Source organism: Macaca mulatta, chromosome 5 (assembly GCF_049350105.2).
Source record: "Macaca mulatta isolate MMU2019108-1 chromosome 5, T2T-MMU8v2.0, whole genome shotgun sequence".
Classification (NCBI taxonomy): domain Eukaryota; kingdom Metazoa; phylum Chordata; class Mammalia; order Primates; family Cercopithecidae; genus Macaca; species Macaca mulatta.
In genome coordinates this window covers 155,709-182,485 of record NC_133410.1, presented here as the reverse complement: position 1 = coordinate 182,485, position 26,777 = coordinate 155,709, and the positions used below count along the sequence as shown (strand labels likewise).

Genomic DNA, 26,777 nt, shown 5'->3' with positions numbered 1-26,777 from the left:
GTCTCAAGCTCCTGAGCTCAGGCAATCCACCCGCCTTGGCCTCCCAAAGTGCTAGGATTACAGGCATGAGTCACTGTGTCCGGTCTTGTAACCCATTTTCTTACCAGCACACTTCTTTATCAGAAAAGTATAAGTAGGATTTCTATCTCTCATCTTTGCCTGTGATTTCCCCATTCCTGAGTTTCTGTGGCAATGCAGACAATCAAAGGGTCCCCCCTAAGCTCTGTCAGGGAGGCTGTGAGGATTGGATATAATGGATATCAGTGGCTCATGGCAGGTCCAGGGCAGCAGCTAGTGTAGCTGCCCCCCTACTTCCTGCCCACAGTGAACCCTACAGTTTAGTTGAGATTAGGAAGTCCTCACTAGGCTGCTTGGACCCAGGGCCTATGGCCCATGGGTGAGTCAGATAAGTCCCTGTCTTCCAGGAGCTGGCAGTCTGTTGGGGAAGAAAAGTAGGTAAATGGAGAATCTGAACTTGTAAAAAGAGCTGAGAAAGGGGGTGTAAGGGAGGAGACCACCCTTCATATTGTCTTTTGCCCAATTTCTGCCCCAAAGAAAGAAGCAAAAACTAAAAGGCAGAAATGGAATCCACAGGCAGACAGCCCAGCACTGCACCTGGGCCTGTAGTTAAAAATCCATCCCTGGCCTAACTGCTTGTGTTATCTATAGATTTCAGACATTGTATGGAAAAGCATTGTGAAAATCCTTGTCCTGTTCTGTTCTATTCTGATTACTGGTGCATGCAGCCCCCAGTCATGTACCCCCTGCTTGCTCAATCCATCGTGACCCTCTCCTGTGGACCCCCTTAGAGTTGTGAGCCCTTAAAAGGGACAGGAATTGCTCACTTGGGAAGCTCGGGTGTTTGAGACGTGAGTCTTTCCAACACTCCTGGCCAAATAAAACCCTTCCTTCTTTAACTCGGTGTCTGAGGGGTTTTGTCTGCGGCTCATCCTGCTACAGGTGCAGGTGGGGAGGGGGGGTAGGCAGGACTCTGGAGTTGTGACCCTGACCAGCAGAATCCAGGGTACCAGGACAAAGCACTTCCTGGTGCTGCATTCTTTTACCAGATCTGAATTCTCATCCCTCTTAAAGGTGGCTCTCAGCATCCATCCTCAGGCCCTTGCTACAGGACCCTGCGTGGTGCTCACAGAATACTGAGGCTGCCACACCTGTGGGAGGGTGGCAGCAGGAAATAGAAGCTTTCTGAAACCTGGTGCCAGTAAGAGGAACAGAAGGAGGGGCAGAGGGAGCCAAGAAACTGCCCAGGCCAGCCCTGGATGTGGAGGAGGCTCCACTGTGAGCCACAGCAGGATCCCTAACTTTCTGGGTACAGGGATAAGAGAGAGTGTCAGAGGGACTGGGAGATGGAGCAATGGCCTCTGTTGAAGAGTGAGCCCTCCTCACCAGAGGCCGTGAGGCTCCTCCCTTGGGGTTCCAGGCTGGATTCTACCTTCTCTCTTTAGTCCTCTATTCTAAACCCATCAGAAGTGCTTTGCTGCTACAAAATAAACTCCAGACTGGAACGTGGCATCAAGGGCTCTGCCACTCTGTAGCCTCCAGTAGGCTCCATTTTGCTTCCTGGTCTTTTTCCTCTTGGGTCCAACTGTCCAGTTTCCTCACCCACTGTTCAGACCCCATCTTGCACCGGCCACTAGAGGCTCGGCTGTCAGGGACCCTCACAACTCAGGCCTCTTCTGTGCTTTCCTCGGCCCCCCCTGGGCTTCTGTTAGCCTCTGAGTGGGCTGGCGAACCATTCCCGTGGAGGTCTTTACATTAACCCAGCCTCTCTCAGTCAGCAGTCTCCCTTGCCACTCACCCAGATGCTAATTATTTCTCCGTTGAGTCTTTCTCTACCTAACTGAAAATTAACATCTGATTCCTCTCTCTCTCCCTTGCGTAACCTCCGTGAAAAATGTCAGATGCCTTAACCCCAGGACGTTTTCTGCCTGTATTTCCTTTCCCACCTCCTTCTCCCAGGCATTTAGACTCCGTTTTTCCATTCACATATATGTCCAGAGCCTACCATGTTGTAGTCCCTGGGGTTATAGCAGTGAACCAAACAATGTCCCCACCCTGTGGAAGCTTGAGTTCTAGTTGGGGGAGACAGAAAACAGACAAAACGAATAAATAATGTTCATAGTGTGACAGATGGTGATGAGGACTATGGAGTAAAAGAGATTGGGAAAGGAAGACAGGGAACCCCTGGGGGAGGAGGTTCTGCAATTTTAGAGGCAGCTATGCCGCTCTCTGGAAGAAGGGCAGTCCAAGCAGAAAAAACAGCAGGTGCAGGGGGCCTGGGGAGTCCCTGTGTTCCAGGAACAGCACAGGGTCAGGGTGGCCAGAGGGAAGCAAGTGAGAGGAGGTGCGGTGGGAGGCAAACTCAGAGGGGTGATGCTCAGACAGCATGGGCCAATTCTCCAGGACCTTGTGGGTCATCTTAAAGCCTTTGGCTTTTACTCTGATGAGACAGGAAGCCAGTCCATGGTTCTGTGCAGAGCACTGATATGATTTCACCTAATGTTGGGTTGCAAAGGGACTTCGGGGTCAACAATGGAAGTGGAGATCTGTTAGGGGGAGAGGGATGAAGGGGGTTGACACCAGGCAATGAGTAGTCATGGGGGATGAGAAGCAATTGGATTCTTATGTCTTGAAGGTGGGGCCCACAGGAGGTGGCCCACAGGAGGTGGGGGTTCTGCATCTGTCAAATCGGTGTGCGCTTTCCCCTTCCCTCGCGAGGGTCCTGTGGGGATGGTCCCACTCCAAGGATCCTGAAAACACTGGTTAGCATGCCCTGTGCTGGGAGACGACAGGCTCTTCTCGTCTGTTCCCTGCTTTGCGCTGGAGGGAGACGAAAGAGCTGGGCAGAGGGAACCGGAGGGAACCTGCCGACGATCCATCATTTCCAATGCACTTTACACACGTTTCCCCAGTAATCCGCTGAACTCTCAAGTGCAGCCGGGACTGAGCTGAGGGCTGGCGATGGCGGCTGTGAGTGAAGGAGAGCCTGCCCTTGGAACGGGAGGGAGAACCCGGCCGCCCAGCCTGTGCGGCCCGTCCCGCCGCTGCCCGCATCCCGCGCGCCCGGAGCGCAGCGCAGCGCAGAGGAACCGTCAGGGACCTGCACGCCGCGGACCGCCCCTGGACCTCAGGGTCCCGACCTCGCAGCCGGGCTCTCCTGTCCTCGCCCCGAACCCAGGGCCATGCGTTTCCTGAGCCGCCGCCGCAGCCCGGGCCGCCTGCACCTTGCGGCACAAGTTGGTCTCGCCCTCGTCGACGGCGCGGAGGAGGAGCAGGAGGAGGGAAGGGAGGACTCGGCCCTGCAGGGGACCGCTGGCCGCTGCCACCCGCGTGGAGCCCCGCGGAGCCCGGGAGCTGGAGGACAAGCGGCTGGAGCCCTGCCCAGCGCGGAGGGGCGGGCGGAGGGCCAGGGGCGACTCACGGGACAGGGCGGGTCGGCCCCTCGTCGCAAGTCGAAGCCCGGCGGCCGCCTGCTTCCTGGGCGGCTCTTCCCGGCCGGGGCGCTGAGGCCCTGGGAAAGCCTCGTGCGGGCCTGCGGGGCGCGCAGGGCACGGAGGGGGCGTCTGCTGGTCCCTGTGGGACCCCGGTGCCTCGCGCAGGCCTCCCGCAAGCGCCACACACCCAGAGTCTGTTCACCTCTGCTTAGTTCCTTCTTGAGAGACACAGAAATATCAGGAAAAAGGGTTTGATCCACGACACATTCCTCCAGTGAATACTCAGCTTTTCTCTCCGGATTCTGTGTCGCGTCATTGCTGGGACAGCGTCGTGGTAGAGCGAGCAGGTACTGGGATTGACTCCTGTGGTGAAGACATGGAACCCGGTGGTGATGAGTTTGAAGACGAAACACCTGCTTAGAGAATTGCAGTTACTGAAAGCAATGTGAACTCTCGGCCTACGACAGAATTTCATGAGCCAGAGAAAATGGGCTCTGCAGAATTTGATTCTGTGTTTTAACAGCGTGGAGAGGCTGGATTTATGCCATTAAGAGATCAGAAAAGTCACTGACCGGCTCTGTTGATGAGCAGAACCCTTTGAGAGAAGTGACAGAAGAGCTCACACAGTGCTCGGACCGCATTCGGGTAGTTTGACACTCGTCTGCTTGGGCAGATGCTCGTATGCTTCCACAGAATGGATATCGTGATGGTGGAAGCTTAGTTGATGCTATAAGTGAAAATTACCGAATCATGAGTTACTTTAAAGAAGGAGAGTTGAAGGATCTCCTTCTGCGTGTTGGCCGGGGCTTGAGGTATATTCATTCAATGTCTTTGATTCACATGGCTAAGAAACCTTGTAGTATTTCCATGTCTCAAACCTCAATCCCCAGTGCTGCCTCTGAAGGAGATCAAGGTGACTGGGCATAATTCGTGATTGTGGGCATGTAACAACGATCCCTAACCCACAAGTTGAAGAGACTGATGGTCTTTTTTTTTTTTTTTTTTTTAGATATCTTGCACTTGCCCTCACAGTTGTCTGTGCTGCTGGTCTGTGCTCTTCCCAGGAATGGAGACCATTGCCATGGAATCAGAGAGAATAGATTACCTCGGATACCACAAGTGCTTTCCCAAGAATTTACAGAGTTGTTCAAAGTTATGATTCATCCAGATTCAGAGAGAAGACCTTCAGCAATGGCCGTCATAAAGCATTCACTGCTGCTGTCCGCTTCTAGGAAGAGTAGAGAACCGCTATGTATAGGATTGAATGTTGAAACGTTCAAAAATACACTTTTACAAAAAGAACTCATGAGAGCATAGATGGTAAAAGCTGCAGCTGAGGAAGGAGCACTCTTCACTGATCAGAGGCCACTAGGTCCACCACACAGAGGAACAGAACATCTTATTAGAAAGAAAACAAAGTGCTCTGAGAGCCTTCCAGTGTACTAAACTACTCATTTCCCACCTACTCGCCCCACAAAAAACACTATGAGAAAAGCAAGCTAGGTCGAAATCACAGCTAGAATCCAATTTGCAATTACTCTTTCTATTGGTGTCAGTGGTTTTACTGATTAGGACTTTTATTTGTGAATTACAGTTGAAAACCGTATTTTGACCATAACTTTTTCAGGCTTTTCTATAGTCTTACCAGTCTGTCTTCTGTAAAATGTCAGTCACTGGTGGATATTAACGCAGCCTTTCCAAAATTAACCGCTGTGGTGGTGTGTTGCTCTCAGTGTGCTGTCGCACTGTAATGAAGGTATCTTTTCCCTTGGTGACCTGAAGAAAGGACTCAAGGGAATGATGACAAACATTCTCTCAATAAGGCAAATGCTAAAACCACTCATTCCTACTCAGCCTTCAATGTATCTGTGTATGAAATTTCTCTTTCTCTCTCTATACACACACAAACACACACTCATATATATATATAATATATATATATTTAAGTGAATTATACTTGTATATCCAACTGGGAGCAGTTTGTAGGCATTGCATGAGACATGGGATAATTCTAAAGCCTTATGAATTTGCTATTTCAGTTTTGTCTTTGCTGTAAACTTGTAGCATTAAACAATCACTGTTGTTAATAGGCTTCTTTTTGAAACAAATATGTAAAGTGTACAGCTGGTCCTAATGAAAAGCAGCTATTGGCCTTTTTTTTTTTCTTTGAACTTTAAAGCTTTGGAATTTTGTATTAATCCAGTACAATAATTATTGAGTTTTCTAATTTTGTTTTGGTGATATACTTCTCTGACTCGTAGAAAAATACCTCTTCCTTCCTTCCCAGTTTTGTATTTGATCGTATTGTTAGTCTGCTGTTCAATGTTTTGCCTGGTTTCTCTCATGTGTATGTGTTTATAAACTCATCTTGGTGATCCTCTACACAGCTGTTTGTAATGCCAGAATTATTTCTGACATTCCAAGTTTCTTACAAAATAGATTTTTTTGTCTGTGATTAGCCATTTGACTACTAATACTGGCTAATGTATTTTGCAAAAAAAAAAAAAAAAAAGAATTTGTCCATTTTTTCTCACTGATTTTGACGTAAAATGTTTGCATTTGTCTTTGACTTGTGTTTTATTAATATTGACTGGCATATTAAAAGTCACCATGAGCTCAACTTAATTGTCTAGAAAAAAAATGAAAAAGGGTCTGTGGGTTGGACTACCAGGCAGAAGGCCTGGTGTGAGCACAGGTGTGGGGTTAGGGAACAAGCACAGCCATGCTGAGGAGGAGAGAGAAAGTGATGACCAAAAACAGGAAAATCCAAAAACCCAGAAAGTCAAGGAGCCAAATGAAAGTCTTTTATCCTGCATCAGACATTTAACCTCATAAACACTGCAAGTGAACATTGTCTTTTAGAGATAGTGATAGTTCTTATTTTCTTGTAATCCTGTAAAGGAAATGGATTTTTTACATTAGACTGTCCCCAGGAAATTTTTTCACCAGCCTGTCCCCAGGAATTAATTACAATTAAAATTTATCCCAAATTAGAATATTATTTTTAGTAAGGCATCCTTCTGGATTAGGCTGCTAGGAAATTGAGTTAGTTACTGTCAGTCATTCACACCCTGCACAGACATTAATTTACCAGAGCCTTGGTGTGGAATGGGAGGAGCTTATTATAAGCAGGACTGGATGGTGGCCAGAGTGTGAAGGGGACAGAAAAACACAGAGAGGCTAAACCTGGGGACAGCTCCAAACCTAGAAGGCACTGTTATTATGCTCATTTTACAGAGGAGGAAACTGAAGCACAGCCAGGTCAAGACCACACTGCCCAGAGTCAAGGAGCCAGGATCTAAACCCAGTCAGCTTGCCTTGTCATCAGAGCTCACACATATAAGCTTGTTCTGTAGTTATGCAGGATTGCACTGTGGTTAAGCACACAGACTCTGGGTTCACATTCCAGCTGCTCTGCTATTTCCAGCTGTGTGACCATGGGGAAGTTACTATCCTGTGCTCAGTGTCCTCTGTAAAGTCAAGATAGTAGTACCTGCCTCATGGAGTCCCTTAAGTGAGCTAATGGTGTAACATGTTATGGTGGCATGCACACAGTCACCATCAGTAAATATAGTCGATTATGCCTGAACCCCAGATGGGCACATGTCCTTGAGAAGTCTAAAATTCAGAACTCTGAAATCTAGCCTGTGAGATCCTGGAATCCTCCAGCAGCATTCTAACATCTCTTGGCTACAGAATTGTATGCTGCTTCCCAGGGCTGGAAGGTGTATTTGTATTAATATAGTGTAATAATACGGCCATGTGTCCACCTAGTTCATCCCTATAGTAGGCAAATAAGGTGATGTCAAAGCCTTGCCTGGATCCAGCCCTGGTGACCTTCCCTTCTCTCTTTCCTGCATACTCTCTCACTCATATTCATACATGCCCTACAGGACTGGTTAGCCTGCAGAAAAGGCAGGAGGGTGAGGAGAGAAGGTGAGTGGGTGGGTGGGTGCACTTGTCCACTCAATTGTTCTGCCTCTTGCTGTGCTGAACTTGTGGGTCCAGGGACTGTGTCTGGACCTGAAGGGGTCTTACTCTCCCTTTAATTTTTTTTTTTTTTTTTTTTTTTTTTTTTTGAGACGGAGTCTCGCTCTGCCACCCAGGCTGGAGTGCAGTGGCTGGATCTCAGCTCACTGCAAGCTCCGCCTCCCGGGTTTACGCCATTCTCCTGCCTCAGCCTCCCGAGTAGCTGGGACTACAGGCGCCCGCCACCTCGCCTGGCTAGTTTTTTGTATTTTTTTAGTAGAGACGGGGTTTCACCATGTTAGCCAGGATGGTCTCGATCTCCCGACCTCGTGATCTGCCCGTCTCGGCCTCCCAAAGTGCTGGGATTACAGGCTTGAGCCACCGCGCCCGGCCTCTCCCTTTAATTTTAAGCCTCAATTTGCTTATTCTGGAGCTTTGTCCCCCACCTGTGAGCCTGTCTCGGTGTGTATCCTGGATGACATGCACCCCCTCCGCCAGCATTGAATAGACTAGGGCCTGATCAAGAAGCCATAGCAGATGAGAAGAGCTTCAAAATGCACTTTATCATGCTGGGTGTTTTTCTGCTGGCTGTCTGCGCCTTTCTTATGAGCTATGATTGGCTCCAGATCTATGGCACCTTCTGAAGCTGTCATGGTGACTGAGGGCATCATTTGAAGCATGTCACTGCTACCCCAAGGTAGGTTGTGCTGGGGCTGGGTGGAGTTATGAGGTCTGGAGACTATGCCTCTATTTCATGCATGGACTCTCCATCCGTCAATCATCACCTCATTCTTTGACTTCCTGTTTACTTCTTTCTGCTTCCCCTGAGGATCCACACATCCATCCGTATTTCTATATCTATCTTTTCATCTACTCACCCATTCATCTATCTATCCATCAGTTAGCAAAGGGTTGGTTAGAAGCCCCCAGGATCTGGATCCATGAACCAGACACAACGGAGGTGACACAAAGAAACACAACATATTATCCATGTGTTTAAACCAAAAGTCAAGGAGTGCTATCCACCTTACAGTCACTCCTGCATCCAGAGTAGAGTTCTGCCCTTATCCTTAGGTTTTTGATGCCTTCTGTAGTTCCATTTTACAGCAGAAAAGGCTGAGGCTGAGAAAGTGAGGTTCTGTAGCTGAGTGGCAGTTTGGATTGGAGATCAGATGTGCAAATGTAGGCATCATTCTCTTTGAGTTCTCCACCTCAGGGTCCCAGAGCTGCTTAGTTTTCTGGGGTGGGTAAGGTCTAATGTTGATGGGATGCATTGAATAGTGCTCTATCTTTTGGAGTCTTAATGGATTCCTAGCCCTAGGAATGATTTAATGATGGGAAAAGTATTGGTTTGAGAATCTTGTGTTCTAGTTCCAGCTCTGCCTCAAACTTTGTGTATTATCTTTTTCTTTCCGAGCCTCAGCTTTTTCATCTGCAAAATGGGACTCAAGCCCCTATTCTGCACAGCCTCAGGGTATAAAGATCAGAGAGGAGATGGGATATAGGAACATTTTGTGAACTCTAGAGTGTTGTGAGTGAAAGCCTGCCAGGGACTGACAACCCTGAGGAAAGGACATGTCAGCTCTCAAATCAAGTTTCTTCCTCTTTCATTTTTAACTTCAGACACAAAAATATTTTTTTCTTGAAGTACATGCTTAAGAAATTCCTGTTGGTCGGCCGGGCGCGGTGGCTCAAGCCTGTAATCCCAGCACTTTGGGAGGCCGAGGCGGGCGGATCACAAGGTCAGGAGATCGAGACAACAGTGAAACCCCGTCTCTACTAAAAATACAAAAAATTAGCCGGGCGCGGTGGCGGGCGCCTGTAGTCCCAGCTACTCAGGAGGCTGAGGCAGGAGAATGGCGGGAACCCGGGAGGCGGAGCTTGCAGTGAGCCGAGATCGCGCCACTGCACTCCAGCCTGGGCAAGAGCGTGAGACTCCGTCTCAAAAAAAAAAAAAAAAAAAGGAAATTCCTGTTGGTCTCACTTCCATGGCACCTCATAAGATAAAACCCACTGGCTCAGAATTCCAGACAGCCACTGGCAACAGAGTAGCACCTGCTTGAGATGGGTGAGACTCCCTGACAGGAGAGGTGAGCCACCATTTTTGCTCTTTGGATAATGCAGCCATTGCAGCCTGTGGGCTTTGAAGAGTCCTAATGATCCAAATGAGGAAGAAACCCCATAGCACAGCACAGCTGCTTTACGAACATGTGGCCAACTTCTTTAAATGGGACTCCAATTCATTCCGCTCACTGGGTGACTCCTCCCAGCAGGGGCCTCCAGGCACCCCCACCCATATTCTATGTCAGAATTCTGATTTTTGTCTGGGATGGCGTGCCCAGGGAGAGGGGCCAGGCTGCCATCTTTGTCTTTTGGGTGACTCAGTCATTCCAGCCAGCAGGCTTTGGAGAGTCCAAGCTGACCAGGGTAGAGGTAGTGCCTCACCATTGGCATTGCTGTTTTGTTGAGGCATGGGTTGACTTTTTCTTTAAATGGGACCCCAATTCATTCCTCCTTACTGGGAGTGTCCTCCCAACCAGAGATTCCTACCACCCCTGTTTATGTTCTAAGTCCATCAGAGTTCTAGTTTCTTTGAGATAGAATGCCCAGGAGGGCATGGTGGGCTATCACTTTTGCTGTTTGTGTATCTCAGCCAATGAAGCCTGTGGGACTTGGAGTGCCCAAACCAATCAGGGGATGAAGGAATCCCCAACACAGTGTTTCAGAATTTTCTCCTTAGCTAAAACTGGGTTCTTGTCACATGGCCAGGAAAGATTAGGCTCACTGACACACTGATGGATAAGCAGCAGAATTTATTGGGTGAAAAGGAAAAAGGAAAAACAACTCTCAGCAAACCAAGAGGGAATCTTGAACATCAGGCAACCACACAGGAACTGAAGATGCCAGGCTCCTCCCTTCTGCAAAAGGTGTAAACGTTCCGTGGCTCCACCCCACTCTTCCAGCGTGCAGGTGGGTAACTAGTCCATTGCAGGCATACACATACAACGCCCTGGGCAGGTTCCCTCAACTGCCTCCTGCATCTATCATCTTCCACCCTAAAGAAGTACATCTAACTGCCGTTAGAATAAAGATAAGGATGAAGACCAATCTTAACTGCTTCCTGCTGACAGGGGGTACTGTTTTCAGAAAACAGCAGTCTGATCTCCCTCAGGGGCCTATCTAAGGGTTCCTGGCAAGAAAAGGTTATTGTTTGAGGCTCCAGTCTGTTTGCATAATGTTTTGGACTTTGATGGCCTGAAGCTGAAGAGACAAACCAGGTTATTAGAAAACATGTATTAAAACAAAGCTGTGGTGGGGGTAAGGACAGCTTAAAAATCCCAAAGCCTTTTACCAGTTTGCACAGGGAGAGGGAGGCCAAAAGCCCAGCTGGCAAAACAACTTGCATGCTTTTGCCAGCATGTCAGTCTTCTGGCAAACCCTTTTGTCAGCCCAGTCCTAAGCCAACCAGTTTAAGGTTTTGAAAATTAACTTTTCCTAGTTTGGAGGATGCATCTGAAGTGAGTGTCCCATATTACAGAGACACAATTACCTGTCAGTGAAGAGGACAGAGGAGGAGAAAGGAAAAAAGGCATTTTTTTCTCAAAGGAGTCCCAGGGATTCAGAATGCAATCAAAATAGGTTCAGACTGAAGATGAATGGCTACTCATCTAGAAAGAGGGGAGCAGGCATCCCTGGTTCTCTTCTCTTCCTAGAAAATACTCAGAGTATGTGAGGGAGGAAAGGAAGAGCATCTTCGTTACCTCTTCCATCCGTGTATCCCTAAGTCCTGGTGACTGCAACAGGGTGCTGCCCATGGGTGTCAATGTGGCTTTTACCCACATTAACAGGGAGGCCTAGGGGGTGGAATATCCGCTCTTACCCCCATACACCCTATATGCTCTGCTGTCAGGAGTTTGGAGTTCCCTAAACCTCATTTATGCCATGGGTACGAGAGATTACCTTTATCTATGAAACTGGAAGTTTGTCTTAATCAGCAGGAATTAGTCGTGCTCACCTACACTGTGCCTTCTAATCTCCATTATCATCTGCCTCCTAATCCCGCAGATCCAGTTTTCTTTCCTAGGGCGTTGACCTGAAGATTGGAATTGAGATTGGGACAAAAATGTGTCTCTGAGTGGTTGCACAGACTGTCATAAGCTAAATGCTAAGGTGAAACTGTGGAACTGAGTCCTCCTTTAACAAGGGAGAGAAAAGGATGTCTTATGACATACCCAGATAACTAGTGGCTATAGTTATGCTAGCTAAGATTTGGGTGGGCACCCTATTTATTCCTACCACCTGACAGGATTTGCATAATAATTGCCCAGAACTAGAATGTTGATCCAGGTTTTTACATTACCCATCCCTTTTGTTCCTTCTGAGCTGTAGCCAGAGATTGATGGTTGGTTTATAGGAATAAGCAGGTTTAATCTAAATGTAGGCAAAACTTAAAGACAACCAATGAGTCTAGAATTTAATGATGATAAGTATTGAAACTGAATTTCTCTCTCTTGGGAGGCCAAGGCGGGCAGATCACGAGGTCAGGAGATCCAGACCATCCTGGCTAAAACTGTGAAGCCCCGTCTCTGCTAAAAATACAAAAAATTGGCTGGGTGTGGTGGCGGACACCTGTAGTCCCAGCTACTTGGGAGGCTAGGGCAGGAGAATGGCGTGAACCTGGGAGGTGAAGCTTGCAGTGAGCCAAGATCATGCCACTGTTCTCCAGCCTGGGTGAAAGAGCGAGACTCTGTCTCAAAAAAAAAAAAAAAAAAAAAAGAATTTTTCTCTCATTTGTATTAAAAAACCATGGGCTGGGTGTGGTGGCTCACAACTGTAATCCCAGCACTTTGGGAGGCTGAGGCAGGTGAATCATGAGGTCAGGAGCTTGAGACCAGCCTGACCAACATAGTGAAACACCATCTCTATTAAAAAAAAAAAAAGAAAAACTAGCTGGGCATGGTGATGTGTGCCTGTAATCCCAACTACTCAGGAGGCTGAGTCAGGAGAATCACTTGAACCTGGCAGGCGGAGGTTGTAGTGAGCCGAGATCGTGCCACTGCCATCCAGCCTGGGTGACAGAATGAGACTCCATCTAAAACAAAAAGCAAACAAACAAAAAACCATGATAGGACAGTGTTGTTTGCAAAATAGTCTTCAGTCATATACTTGCCCTGATTATTTGCATAAAATACAGCAAGAATAATTATTTCTATATAGGCCTTTTAGATTGGCTTTGATGGAACTCTGTACCACAAAGAATCTCAGATAGGACTTTCCAAAGCTAAGTCCAACCATGGGTTTATATTCTCAAATACCTGTGAGTTGGGTAAACTCCTCTCTTCTTGAGGTCCCAAGAGCATGTGGCTCCTGGGCCTGTTGGAAAGTGACATTCTTTACTCACTGCAGGTTAGGAACCTTGTATGGGGACTGTGTAACAAAGTATAAGGCCCGTTTTTCCAAGAGGCTTTTATCATCTCTACAAGTCAAGCTTAACTCCTTAAAGGGAAATGTACCCTTCCAGTCAAAGCCTTGGTGAAACAACCAGTTTCTCCAGTTGTATCCTGTTGAAAAAGAAAAATGAATTCTTATTGCACTGATGCAAACAACTATATTGTCATAAGTTAAGAATACTCACAACTAGTTTTGAAGTTCTAGAGAAGCCAGGCAGAGAGAAAAAGATAAATGTGCTCCAAATTTTTTTCATAGGAGTATACCTTACTCAATTATTAAAGGTTATATATAGCTCAAAATAAGTTTCCTTGACTCTGAAAAACAAAATAAGAATTAGCAATGGTCCAAGCATAAGTAAATAATAATAATAATAATAATTTCAGTTTTCTATTAGTTCAGTCCATTTAGCTAACTCTTGTTCTGCTTGATATTTGTGAACTTTATTTCAATGTCATGATCTCCAAAGTTATTTGGAAACCTGCATTTGAGAGCACCTGTAACAGTTCTGTAGCTTCTTATAAACCATCTCTTGAAAAGGATCTAAACAAGACAAGGATCGTCTTTGAATAACAAAATGTCCAGGGTAGTTATAGTCAGAAACACAATTGACAAAGAAGTTTGATAATCTCTCTGGTTTATAATAACTTAACATAAAAACCTTAATTTTGGTAGCATATACTCAAGACATTAGAATATTAGAAATCCCATACAATTTTGGAACATATATTAGATTAGTATCATTTACCAAAATATAACCTAAAGAAAACTGAACACCATTTTGGCAATCCCACATAACTAAATATGTCAAATAATCCGGTTTATCTCTTTTGGATACTCCAGTGGCGCTCTGTAGCATTCAAAAGTCAGGCATGAGGAAAGACAATTTTGAAACTGAAGCTTGATTTTGGGAAGAAATGTTAGAGGTTTAAAACACTTGATGTTATGAAATAATTCCAGATTACCATGTTATTTGTCACAATTGTTTTAAAAAATTTACAAAAGTAAAGCCCTTTTATAACACTTCACAAATTTTTCTAAAGAGCAGATTAGTGCCTTAAGAGTACCTTGTTGTGCTATTATTTAAATGCTTAATTTACCAAAAAAAATATAATACCCTTTGTAATTTAATGTTCATAGACAAAATCTTTGGCAAGATGAATTTTATAGAAACTTTTTATAACTCATTTAAACTTTTAGCTTTGTCTTATCTAATTCAGAACAATCCTTTAACCCTAAACAAAAATGTGTATTTTGACGACTTCTGCTTTTTACCAATAATTGCTAAGTCTGTTTTTAGTTCTCAATGATTAAAGTCTTGTGAACTTCAATGTACCACAGCTTTTACCTTCCCTTCAAAAAATATCTGACCCAAGAACTCGTTTTTCTCTAGGTCAATTACAGCTTTATAAAAATAGACATTACATAGATATAGCACATATGTAACTACACAGATAGGCAAAAAAGAATCCAGTAGCTATAAGATGTTTTGTTTCCCAATCTCCTAATTAGATTATTGGCCTCTCATGCATGTATTAAGAGTGGAAAAACAAAATGGAGAAAATGGAGAAAACTGAGAATTCAGCAAAACAAGGTCCAATAAAAAAAAATGTCTTTAAATATACCTATAACTTGGGCCAGGCACGGTGGCTCATGCCTGTAATCCCAGCACTTTGGGAGGCTAAGGCAGGTGGAACACAAGGTCAAGAGATTGAGATCATCCTGGCCAACATGGTGAAACCCTGTCTCTACTAAAAATACAAAAATTAGCTGGGTGTGGTGGTATGCGTCTGTAGTATCAGCTACTCGGGAGGCTGAGGCTCGAGAATCACTTGGACCCAGGAAGCGGAGGTTGCAGTGAGCTGAGATCACACCCCTGCACTCCAGCTTGGCTACAGAGTGAGATCAGTCTCAAAAAAAATAAAATAAACAAACAAAATATATATGTGTGTGTGTGTGTATATATATGTGTGTGTGTGTGTGTGCATATATATATACACAAGTGTGTGTATATATATATATGAAATTTGGATATGCACTTTTAATTAAGCTGAATGTACTTTAAGAAAATTCTTTTAAATTCCCCATTACCTGCTTTAGCTGTGCCAAGCAGCCAATATTTCTGGCTTTCAGACTTTCCTAAAAGTAACTGTACAGGTGAAACCAACAAGCACCAATTAAGGTTATGATTTAACTGTGAGTTTCAAAGGGGTTAGCAGTTCTCACAAAATCTATTTTATTATTATTTTTCTGAGATGGAGTCTTGCTCTGTTGCCCAGGCTAGAGTGCAGCAATCTTGGCTCATTGTAACCTCTGCCTCCTGAGTTCAAGCAATTCTCCTGTCTCAGCCTCTGAGTAACTGGGATTACAGGTGCCCACCACCACGCCCTGCTAATTTTTGTATTTTTAGTAGAGATGGGGTTTCACCATCTTGGCCAGGCTGGTCTCAAACTCCTGACCTCGTGATCCAGCTGCCTCTGCCTCCCAAAGTGCTGGAATTACAGACGTGAACCATCGCGCCTGGCCACAAAATCTAAAACCTTTAAAGGCAACCCAGAAAAAGGAAGGTTTAAGATAAAACTCAAGAGTTGTTCATGAAGAGAAGATAATCACCAAATGGCAACAGTCACACAGATACCAACTCACAAGTACTCATTCCTTTACCGAGGACTGAACCCAGACTGCAGAGGCTAAAGCAAAATATTGCCATGTGGTTACAGGTCATGCTCCCAAGGACATAAAACAAAATGGAGGCCTGCAGCAAAGATCCCTACTGACCAAACAGGAAGACATGCAAAGGGCACCAGATTGTATACAGCTTAGGACCAACTTCACAACTTTTTTTTAAAAATAATTAAAACTTTACAGAGAATATACACAGTGATACTTGGTGTACTGGCCTAGTAACATGTTCTCTAAAAGAGGGGGAAAAACCCTCTCACTTAAAAGTTAACTGCTTTTTGGAGAAAATGAATAAAAAAGGTTTAAGGGTAGGACAGGGAAGCTTCTTATGCAAATAGATTATTTTCTCCAGGGCTCGAACAGAGCTGGAGTCCTTGGTCAGAGGAGGGGGAGAAACTGCGGATAAGTGGCAGAGAACTCACTGCCCAAGCCATGCACTCTGGCTCCAACCCAGAGGGTGCAGGGGAGTGACCATTCACTGGTCCATCTCATGTGCACCTGCGACTGTTGGGGTGGGTTGGTGTGCTGTTTCCTCTATTCTCAGAAGTACAAGGATGAAAAGGCTTAGAAGCAAAAGGGGAAAAGATTCTGGGTTTGCATCTTGCCCTTCCTCAAGGCCCATGTCTGGGCACCAACATTTTTTAGAATTTTCTCCTTAGCTCAGCTAAAACTGAGTTCTTCTCATACTAAGGAAAGATTAGGCTCCCAGTCACCCTAAAGGGTGAGGAGCAGAATTTATTGGGTAAAAAGGAAAATAAAACAAACAAACAAAAAAACCAACCTCTCAGCAAAGAGCAAAGTGAGAGGGAATCTTGAACACCAGGCCACCACATAGGAACTAAAGAGGCCAGGTTCCTCTCCCCCTGCACAAAGCGTGAACTTTCCATTGGCTCCATCCCATTCTCCCAGTGCACTGGTGGGTCTCCAGTTTATTGTGGGCTTGTGCAGACAAGACCTGGGCAGGTTCCCTCATCTGCCTCCTGCATCTATCAACAGCACAGATGCTCTACCAAAACACAGCCAGACTTTTTCTTCCAAACCATGGCCTCCAGCCACCTCCTACAGATGCATTCAGGCAGGGAACAGGTCAGTATCCCCCTAGGATGGAGATGCCAGAGGAAGGGGCAGGCTGCTATCTTTGCTGGTTTTCAGCCTTCCCTGATGATACTTCCAGGTACTGGAAAATCCAAGGTGACTAGGGCCTGGAGTGGAGCCCCAGCAAACCACAGTCACCCTACAAAATAGTGGCCACATTGTAAAAAAAAAAAAAGAAAAAAAAAAAAAAACAACAACCCACAACAACCCCATCCAAAGGTCAGCAAAAGATTGAAGGTAGATAGGTCCTGGATTGAATTCCCCAAAGTTGGGCTTTTTGTCCACAGAGCCAGCCAGAATTCTGTCTCATGAGAGCTTGTGATTTTCACTGAACCTGGCCAAGAATTTTTCTTATATATGTACCCCTTGGCTCCTTTCTAGAGAATTTCTCTTCTTGGCCAGGATCCCGGTTCAGAATGCTAATAAATGATTTCTGTCCCAACTTCATATAACAATTGATCAATCTGCCCAGGCTACTTTAAACAAAACAACCATGACTAGAAAACATTTTTATTTTTATTATTTGGACCTGGATTATAGTAACAAAGTAAAATATTGTTAGAGATCTGATGATATGGTCTGGCTCTGTGTCCCCAGCCAAATCTCATTTTCATTTTTAATTCAAATTGCAATCCCCACATTTTCAGGGAGAGATATCATAGGTGATTAGATCATGTGGGTAATTCCCTTATGCTGTTCTCATGATAGTGAGTTCCCACGAGATCTGATGGTTTTGTAAGAAGCTTTTCTTCCCTTTGCACAACACTTCTCTCTCCTGCCACCATGTAAAGTAGGATGTGTGTGGTTCCCTTTCCACCATGACTATAAGATTCCTGAGGTCTTAGCAGCTATGCAAAACGCTAAGTCAATGCAACCTCTTTTCTTCCAAATTAGTCTCAAGTATTTCTTCACAGCAGCATGAAAATAAACTTATCAGTAAATTGGTACTGATGCAGTGGGGCACTGCTATAAGGATACCCAAAAATGTGGAAGTGACTTTGGAACTGAGTAACAGGCAGAGGCTGGAATTTTGGAGGACTTGTAAGAAGGAAAGATGTAGCAAAGTTTGGACTTCCTAGAGACTTGTTGAATCGCTTTGACCAAAAAGCTGGTAGTGATGGACAATGAAGTCCAGGCTGAGATGGTCTCAGGTGGAGGTGAGGAACTTGTTGGGAACTGGAATAAAGGTGACCCATGCTATGCTTTAGCAAAGAGACTGGTGGCATTTTGCTCCTGTCCTAGAGATCTGTGGAAGGTTGAACTTGACAGATAATTTATGGTATATGGCAAAAGAAATTAAGCAGCAAAAACATCCAAAAGTTGACAGAGCATAAAAGTTTAGACAATTCACAGCTTAATGATGTGGTAGAAAAGACCCATTTTCTCAGAAGAAAGTGAAGCTGGCTGTAGAAGTGAGGAGCAAATGTTCATCACCAAGACAATGGGGAAAATGCCTTCAGGGCATGTTAGAGATCTTTGTGGCATCCCCTCCTGTCACAGGCCTGGAGGCCTAGGAGACAAAAAAAATTTCATTGGCTGGGCCCAGGAAACCCTGCCGTGTAGTCTCAGGACTTGGTTCCCTGGATACCAGTCACTCCAGCCAAGGCTAAAAGGGGCCAAGGTACAGCTTGAGCCATTGCTTCAAAGATGTAAGCTCCAAGCCTTGGCATCTTCCTCATGGTGTTGGTCCTGTAGGCACACAGAATTGAAGTTTAGAAGCCTCAGTTTAGATTTCAGAGAATGTGTGGAAATGCCTGGATGTCCAGGCAGAAGTTTGCTGCAGGGGCTGAACCCTCATGGAGAATCTCTGCTAGGGCAGTGCAGAAAAAAATGTCGAGTTGAGGCCTACACACAGAGTCCCCGCTGGGGCACTGCCTACTGAAGCTGTGAGAAGAGGGCAAAGTCCTCCAGAACCAAGAATGGTAGATCCACCCTCAGCTTGCATTGTGTGCCAGAAAGTCACAGACACCCAGCACCAGACTGTGAAGCAGCAGGGAGGGAGACTACCCTGCAAAGCCACAGAGGTGAAGCTGCCCAAGGCTGTGAAAGCTCACCTCTTGCATCGGTGTGAATTAAATGTGAGACATGGAGTCAAACAAGATCACTTTAAGGTTTAATGACTGCCCTACTGAATTTTTGACTTGGGTGGGGCCTGCAGCCCCTTTATTTTGGCTAATTTCTCCATTTGAAATGGGTATATTTACCCAATGCCTGTACCCCCATTATATCTTGGAAGTAGCTAACTTGCTTTTGATTTCACAGGCTCATAGGAAGGGACTTGCCTTGTCTCAGATGAGACTATGGACTTAGACTTTTTGGGTTAATGCTGAAATAAGACTTTGGGGATATGTTGGGAAGGCATAATTGGGTTTTGGAATGTGAGAAACATGTGATTTGGGAGTGACCAAAGGTGGAATAATAGGGTCTGGCTTTGTGTATCTACCCAAATTTGATCTTGAATTGTAATCTGAACTGTAATCCCTACATTTGGGGAGGGAACTCACGGGTGCTTATTAGATTGTGGGCGTGGTTCCCCTATGCTGTTCTGGCATGATCTTGGCTCACTGCAACCTCCGCCTCCCGGATCCAAGTGATTTTCCTGCCTCAGCCTCCTGAGTAGCTGGGATTACAGTGCCAGCCACCATACCTGACTAATTTTTGTATTTTTAGTAGAGATGGGGTTTCACCATGTTGGCCAAGCTGGTCTCAAACTCCTGACCTTGTGACCCACCCAACTCAGCCTCTGAAAATGTTGGGATTACAGGCGTGAGACACCACACCCAGCCATCTCTTTCCTTTATAAATTACCCATTCTCAGGTATTTCTTCGTAGCAGTGTAAATACAAATGAATATATCTGGGTTTAGTTTCAGCTGACAAAACAAAGTGAGGTAACTTAGGGAAAGAATAAAATACCGTAAAAATAGAAAATGTTCAGGAGTTATTTGCAGTCTGATATCTCTGTTTCAGGAGGACCTGTTGGTTTGGGCCTTGTACAACAAAATGGTGATTACACAGCCCAGATGCTTTCTTAGTTCTAATTTCTAGCACTTTTAAACTTGCATTTTCCTCTTTTTTGCTTCCTTTATCCTCTCTTCTCATTTTACATTATTTCCTTTGTTTTTTATGTCTCTTTCTTTTGTTCTCTTTCCATTTTATATGGACATGAAAATATAGGCAAGGAGAAAACATACATGGTGTCTTGTTCTGATTAAATGACACAATGCCAAAAAATTAGAAAATAAAAACACAATTCAATAAAACAAATTAACCTACAAATCTACCACGGAGAATTTATCTTCCCTAACTTCCAACTTTCTGGGTCTTTGGGTGTGAGATTGGGCCAAAAGTAGACAAATGTCTTCAACTTGTGAAAGGAATTTTTATTGTCCTACCAACTTGACAATGATATATCTAAGAAGATAAACCAGTTGAAGGTAGGCTAACCAGTGGATACGAGCTGTGCAGGAGACCAGAGAAAGGCCAAGGAAACACTTTGAACTCTTTCTCTTGCATCTCAGCACTATCTCTGATGCCAATCCACACACTCACAAACACACCACAGACACAAATGCATGTTTCTCCGTCAGGAGATGTAATATTGTTAAGCTGTCAATACTTCTGAGTATTGCACAAATTCAATGTCATCCTTATTAAAATTCCAATGTTACTTATTTGGCAGAGATATTTTATATAATTCTAAAATTCATGTGTAGTCTCAAGGGTACATGAATAGCCAACAGCTTTAGAAAAGAACAAAGAAATACCACATCTCATGATGTCAAAACAGATTCCAAAGCTACAAAAATAAAACCAATGTGGTAATGGCATAAAGAAAAAAACAAACACATGACAGAACAAAGAACCCAGAAATAAGCCTGTGCAAATATTATCAAATAATCTTTTACTAGGTTACTATGACCAAACAGTGAAGAAAAGGTCAGACTCGCCAATCAATGGTGTGAGAAAACTCAACGTCTAAATGAATGAAAAAAAAAGAAAGATAATGAACTTGGACCTTTCTCTTCAATGCAAACAAAACATTTTACATACACTAAACATAAAACTTAAAAAGACATAACTCTTGAACACTTAGAAGAAAATATAGGGAGAAGCTTAGTAACATTGGTTTTGGATGGCTTTTGGAGTATCACATTAAAAGCAAAAGCAATAAGATAATTAGAAAAGGTACTATATCAAACTTTCAAAACCTTCTGCACATCCTCACCTCAAGGGAAACACTAAGTGGAGTACAAATGCCATTCACCATTTGACTTCTCAAACATAACCACCACCAAGGGTGAATAACTTTTTTTAAATGGACCAGTGTCTTCAAAGACATTTCCTAAAAGTAGTTATGCAAATGACCAAGAGGAATTTGAAAAGACAATCAAAATCACTTATGAGAAGAATGCAAAGTAAAATCTTGAAGTCTCACCCATTAGCAATGGCCACTATTCAACAAATAAAAAGTAATTAATGTTGTCAAGTATGTAGGATTTGGAACCTCTATGCACTGCTGGTGGAAAAGAATAATGCAGCCCTCAATAAAAGTAGGATGCAGGTTTTCCAAAATATTAAAAACGAACTGTGGCTCATGCCTGTAATTTCAACACTTTAGGAGGCTAAAGTGGGAGACTTACTTAGGCTCAGAACTTTGAGTTCAGCCTGGGCAACACAGTGAGACCCTATCTCTCGAAAAAATACAAAAATTAGCCAGGTATGCTGGCATGTGCCTGTAGTCCCAGCTACTTGGGTGACTGAGGTGGAAGGATCATTTGAGCCTGGGATGTCAAGGCTGCAGTGAGCCATTATTGCACCACTGCACTCTAGCCTGGGTGACAAAGTGAAACCCAATCTCAAAAAAAAAAAAAAAAAAAAGAAAAAGAAGAGAAAGAAAAGAGAAATTATACCATCCAGGTATACTTCTGGGAATCTATGTATGCAAAGCAGGACCTGGAATAGACATTTGCATACACATTTTTAAGAGCATTTTCCAACGCTCCCCCCATAAGAAGGTGATAGCTACTTAAGTTTCTTGATAAATGGATAAAATATGGCATAAGTAGGCAATGGAATATGGCTGTACCTTCAAACAGCAAATTATGCCCATGCTACAATAAGCATAAAACTTTAAGACATCATATTCAGTGAAATATACCACAAACATAGTGACAAAGAGTATACATCCCATTTATATGAGCTATCTTAAGTAAAATGATGTTTAGAAGACATTCAGAATTATAAAGTACTCCTGTACAGATGGAATAAAAAGATGTGAATGCTTGGAGCAAAGTCATCTGCTACCTGGAGAACAGAACTTCCAGGCACCAGAGGACTGCAAGCACAGATGACAACAGTGACAGCAGCAAGGGCCCTGATCAGAGTAGTGGTGGTCTGAGGAGTACATTTGGCATGCACCAGTGTGCCAGAGGCTGGGGCCCACACTGGGGACTGGAGTTGCCCTCCATAATTCCAGAACCAGGTCCTGGTGTTTCACTTCATGTTCCACAATGCCCCTGTGGACAGTAAATGACTTATCTCAATTAAGTGATCTAAACATTGCATTGATAAGCTATAAATAACCTCAAACACTTCAGTTAAAAACAATTTACCACATTAAAAATTTCAAACTTCTAATCAGAATGTAGAAAGTCTATGAAATTACATGGCAAAAAGAGAACAGTGAGAAGACTGTAGCCATAACACAAAGAAGGGCTGTGAGGCATACATAGCTGGGAATAAACACAGCTATCCCCAAACTGAAGATAATTAGAAAATAAAATCAGAGATACTCTTTAAATTCAGAATGAGTCAGTTTTGCAGCCTGGGAACAGATGTTCTCTCCAAATGCAGACTGCCATTTCTTCACTATATACATTTTCATTCTCTTACTTGGAGCTACAAACTCACTCCAGAAAGATTATTATTTATGGCTAATTATGGAGCATTTACTACACACCCAGTACTTTCTTATGTTTACTATATTTATCAAAACATCCCATGAATTATAAAGTTTTCCCAGTACTTACCTGAACAAATTGGCACAATAAACTCATTTATGACAATTATAAATAGTGAAAGGCATAATTAAACAGCTCATATAGGGTTACCCAATTAAAGCAACAAAATGAAATGTTCTAACTAAAATATAACTTAATACATAAATTGTGAACTTGCATCTAAAAATTTTGTGTGTACTACTAAATTTTATAACACTGTAATTTCTGACCAGCTCACATAATACTTCATAAAAATAAAAAAAATATAAGAAAGAAGTCAATTATAGCTTCTAGCATGAGTAACAGACAAATAACAGAATTTGCATGGGCACAGTCTCAACAATGGTCCATTAAATTTTACAGTAATACAATATAGATCTGATTTCAGAATGTTTTAGGTTTCTAGATTCCTAGGAAATTATCCACCTTATTAAAATAATCTTTGTTCCAATATTGCAATTTTCTTTGGAAAATAGATACAAACTCTCACACAAACACAACTGCTTGTCCCATAATTTTCTTACACCTAAATTTTATCTTTAGAGCAATACATTTACATATTTAACTCCATGTCAATCAAAACCAAAGTCTGTATTTATTTGCAGAAAGAGATACTGCATGTTCAAAGATAAATATGGAACTTTTTAAAAAGCATTAATGACTTATACATGTGTGAATTATACTTATATAGTTATTATTATCATAAAACGACCTGTAGTAAAAAAAAAAATTGTACATTTAAAAATAATTAAAGTAGCCGGGTGCGATGGCTCATGCCTGTAATCCCAGCACTTTGGGAGGCCAAGGTGGGCAGATCATGAGGTCAGGAGTTTGAGAACATCCTGGCCAGCATTGTGAAACCTCATCTCTACTAAAAATACAAAAATTAGCTAGGCATGGTGGCACGTGCCTGTAGTCACAGCTACTCATGAGGCTGAGGCAGGAGAACTGCTTGAACCTGGCAGATGGAGGTTGCAGTGAGCCAAGATTGCACCATTGCACTCCAGCCTGGGTGACAGAGCAAGACTCTGTCTCAAAATAAAATAAAATAAAATAAAATAAAATCTAAATAAAGTATATTTACTGGACTGTGTGTAATACAAAGAATAAATGCTTGTGATGAACAACTCATTTACTCTGATATAATTACATGTCATATGCCTGTATCAAAATAACCCAAATAAGCCATAAATATATACACATACTATGTACCTACAGAAATTTTTAAAAATTTAAAATAAGAAAAATAATAAAAGTTTATATGGGAACAATATTCTTCAATTTATTTGCTGTTTAAAGACACTAGAAGAGAGAACTAGAAATGTCATTCAACTATGTTCCTTGCCAGTATGAATTCGCTTGTGTACAGTAAGGGTTGAGGGCCGATGAAAAGCTTTGCCACATTGTTCACATTTGTAGAATTTCTCTCCAGTATGAATTATCTTATGTTTAGTAAGGGATGAAGACCAATTGAAGGCTTTGCCACATTCTTCACATGTGAAGGGTTTCTCTCCGGTATGAATTCTCCTATGTTTAGTAAGGGTTGAGGATAAGTTATAGGCTTTGCCACATTCTTTACATTTGTAGGGTTTCTCTCCAGAATGAATTTTCTTGTGTTCATTCAGGGCTGTGGACCGAGTAAAGGCTTTGCCGCATTCTTCGCATTTGTAAAGCTTTTGTTCAGAATGAATGCTCCTGTGTATAATAAGGCCTGAGGACTGGTTAAAAGCTTTGCCACATTCTTTACATTTGTAGGGTTTCTCTCCAGTATGAATATTCTTATGTTCATTCAGGCTTGCGGACCATATGAAAGCTTTGCCACATTCTTCACATTTGTAGGGTTTCTCACCAGTATGAATTTTCTTATGTTCATTCAGTGTTGTGGACCGTGTAAAGGCTTTGCCACATTCTTCACATTTGTAAGGTTTTTGTCCAGAATGAATTCTCTTGTGTAATATAAGGGTTGAGGATTGGTTGAAAGCTTTGCCACATTCTTCACATGGGTAGGGTTTCTCTCCAGTATGAATTCTCTTATGTTTAGCAAGGTGTGAGGACCGATAAAAGGCTTTGCCACATTCTTCACATGTGTAGGGTTTCTCTCCAGTATGAATTCTCTTATGTTTATTAAGGGATGAGGACCAAGTAAAGGCTTTGCCACATTCTTCACATTTGTAAAGTTTTTGTTCAGAATGAATGCTCCTGTGTATAATAAGACTTGAGGATTGGTTAAAGGCTTTGCCACATTTTTCACATGAGTAGGGTTTTTCTCCGGTATGAATATTTTTATGTTCATTCAGACTCCTGGACTGTCTAAAGGCTTTGCCACATTCTTCACATTTGTAGGGTTTCTCTCCAGTATGAATATTCTTATGTTCGTTCAGGCTTGTGGACCATCTAAAGGTTTTGCCACATTCTTTACATTTGTAGGGCTTCTCTCCAGTATGAATTTTCTTGTGTTCATTCAGCGTTGTGGACCTTGTAAAGGCTTTGCCACATTCTTCACATTTGTAGGGTTTCTCTCCAGTATGAATTTTCTTATGTTCATTCAGAACTGTGGACCGTCTAAAGGCTTTCCCACATTCTTCACATGTGTAGGGTTTCTCTCCAGTATGAATTCTCTTATGTTTAGTAAGTGATGTCGACCTATTAAAGGCTTTGCTGCATTTTTCACATTTGTAGGGTTTCTCTCCAGCATGAATTCCCGTATGTTCAATTAGGTGTGACATGTAAAATGATCTGCCACATTCTGTACATTTAAAGGGTTTCTCTCCAGTATGTCTTGTCTTATGTTTGTTTGAATTTGAAAGTTTACTAAAAACTTTAACACATGTATTACATTGAAATATTTTGCTTTGGGTAGTTGACAAGCATTGATAAACTCCACTATTAACTCCTTTCTGCACCTTACACTCATTCACATGTTTACAGCCCTTTCTTAATTGTAAATTCTCATATCCACATTTCTCGTATCTTCTCAGTACAAGTTTTTGGAATGAATCTTCTATCCCCTGCACTGGTGAAAGGTCTTGGCTGAAAGGAGAACACATAGCTGAAAGAAATAAAAATAACAAATTATCCTACCAGATTCATATGAATATACTTTACAATATAGAAAATGTATACAAACTACATTAGTAAGATAGCATAACAAAATATCACAGGCCATAATTTCTTCACAGACATGTAACAAAAATATACTGACCAAAATGCCTTTGTGCAAAATCTGTAAACGAGTTAATTGTATGCAATGCCACAGGTAACCACAATACTAAGAACCACATGGAACAGAAAGGAAAGTTTGTTACATTTACTCACCACAGCTTTCCTCCTCCCCAATATAGCATTGTGCCTATAGGAGTAAACTGTTAACTCCTGGCTTCTTACTTAGAAGAAAAATACTGATACACATATCCTTACTTCTGGCTTTTTGGGGTCTTTACAAAATCTGGTTTCTGTCTCCAACAACACAGAGAGCTGAGAGAAATGGTGCTATGGGTCAGCTAAGACCAAATGCAAATGTTTCAGGAGCAGGCTGCAGTGTTAAATACAGGGAATAGGTAGAAGAGTGATTAGAGACCATAAGAAGAAACATGAACAATCCCTTTTAACTGAAAAACAAACACAAAATTCCAGACAAGACACATCCTTAGAACATGTATGAGAGGCTCCCATTATCTCTGTCAAAGACAATTGGTTTCAGACCATGTCAGGACAAAGCAACACTGAAATGATTGTGACAAATACCTTTTTGTTAATGTTCAAATAACAAACAAATGTTACAATATATACAAAATATCAGGGCAACATGGCCCAATTAAAAGATTTAAAACTTTTCAGAAAACGACCATAAAACAATGAAGATGCAGAAATTTAAAAAATTTAACCTGAATAATCCTCAATGAGCTAAAGGGGAACACATACAACTAAAATATAATAAGACAAATGAGAATATCGATGAAAATGTTAAAATATAAAAAAAAAATTATGGAGGTGAAAAATACAAAAGTAATGAGTGAGAAATTTCCAAAAGTAAAAGAAGGATGTAAAAAATGAAGAAGCTCAATGAACTTCACCTAGGATACATACACACAGATTTATAAAAAGGCACATATATAAGCAAAGTTTTCAGA

General features: G+C 42.8%; 1 protein-coding gene, 1 long non-coding RNA gene and 1 pseudogene across 4 annotated transcripts in view; 2 read left to right on the top strand and 1 right to left on the bottom strand.

Moving 5' to 3' along the window:
* The window catches only part of LOC144341060 (uncharacterized), a 558,577-nt gene extending 537,031 nt beyond the window's left edge, over positions 1-21,546 (top strand). Inside the window, exon 2 of the long non-coding RNA XR_013417644.1 lies at positions 21,210-21,546. This is a non-coding gene — a long non-coding RNA (uncharacterized LOC144341060). The remainder of the gene's footprint in view (positions 1-21,209) is intronic.
* Positions 2,980-4,898, top strand: LOC144340959 (wee1-like protein kinase pseudogene; annotated as a pseudogene).
* Positions 10,218-26,777, bottom strand: part of ZNF595 (zinc finger protein 595) — a 49,110-nt gene continuing 32,550 nt past the window's right edge. For 2 of the 3 annotated variants that reach the window (XM_001114064.5, XM_078002815.1), the window contains one exon: positions 10,218-25,696. In XM_001114064.5, coding sequence (XP_001114064.3) covers positions 23,976-25,696 — 1,721 coding nt within the window. In that variant the 3' untranslated portion in view covers positions 10,218-23,975. The remainder of the gene's footprint in view (positions 25,697-26,777) is intronic. The other variant, XM_078002816.1, reaches the window with a different exon arrangement.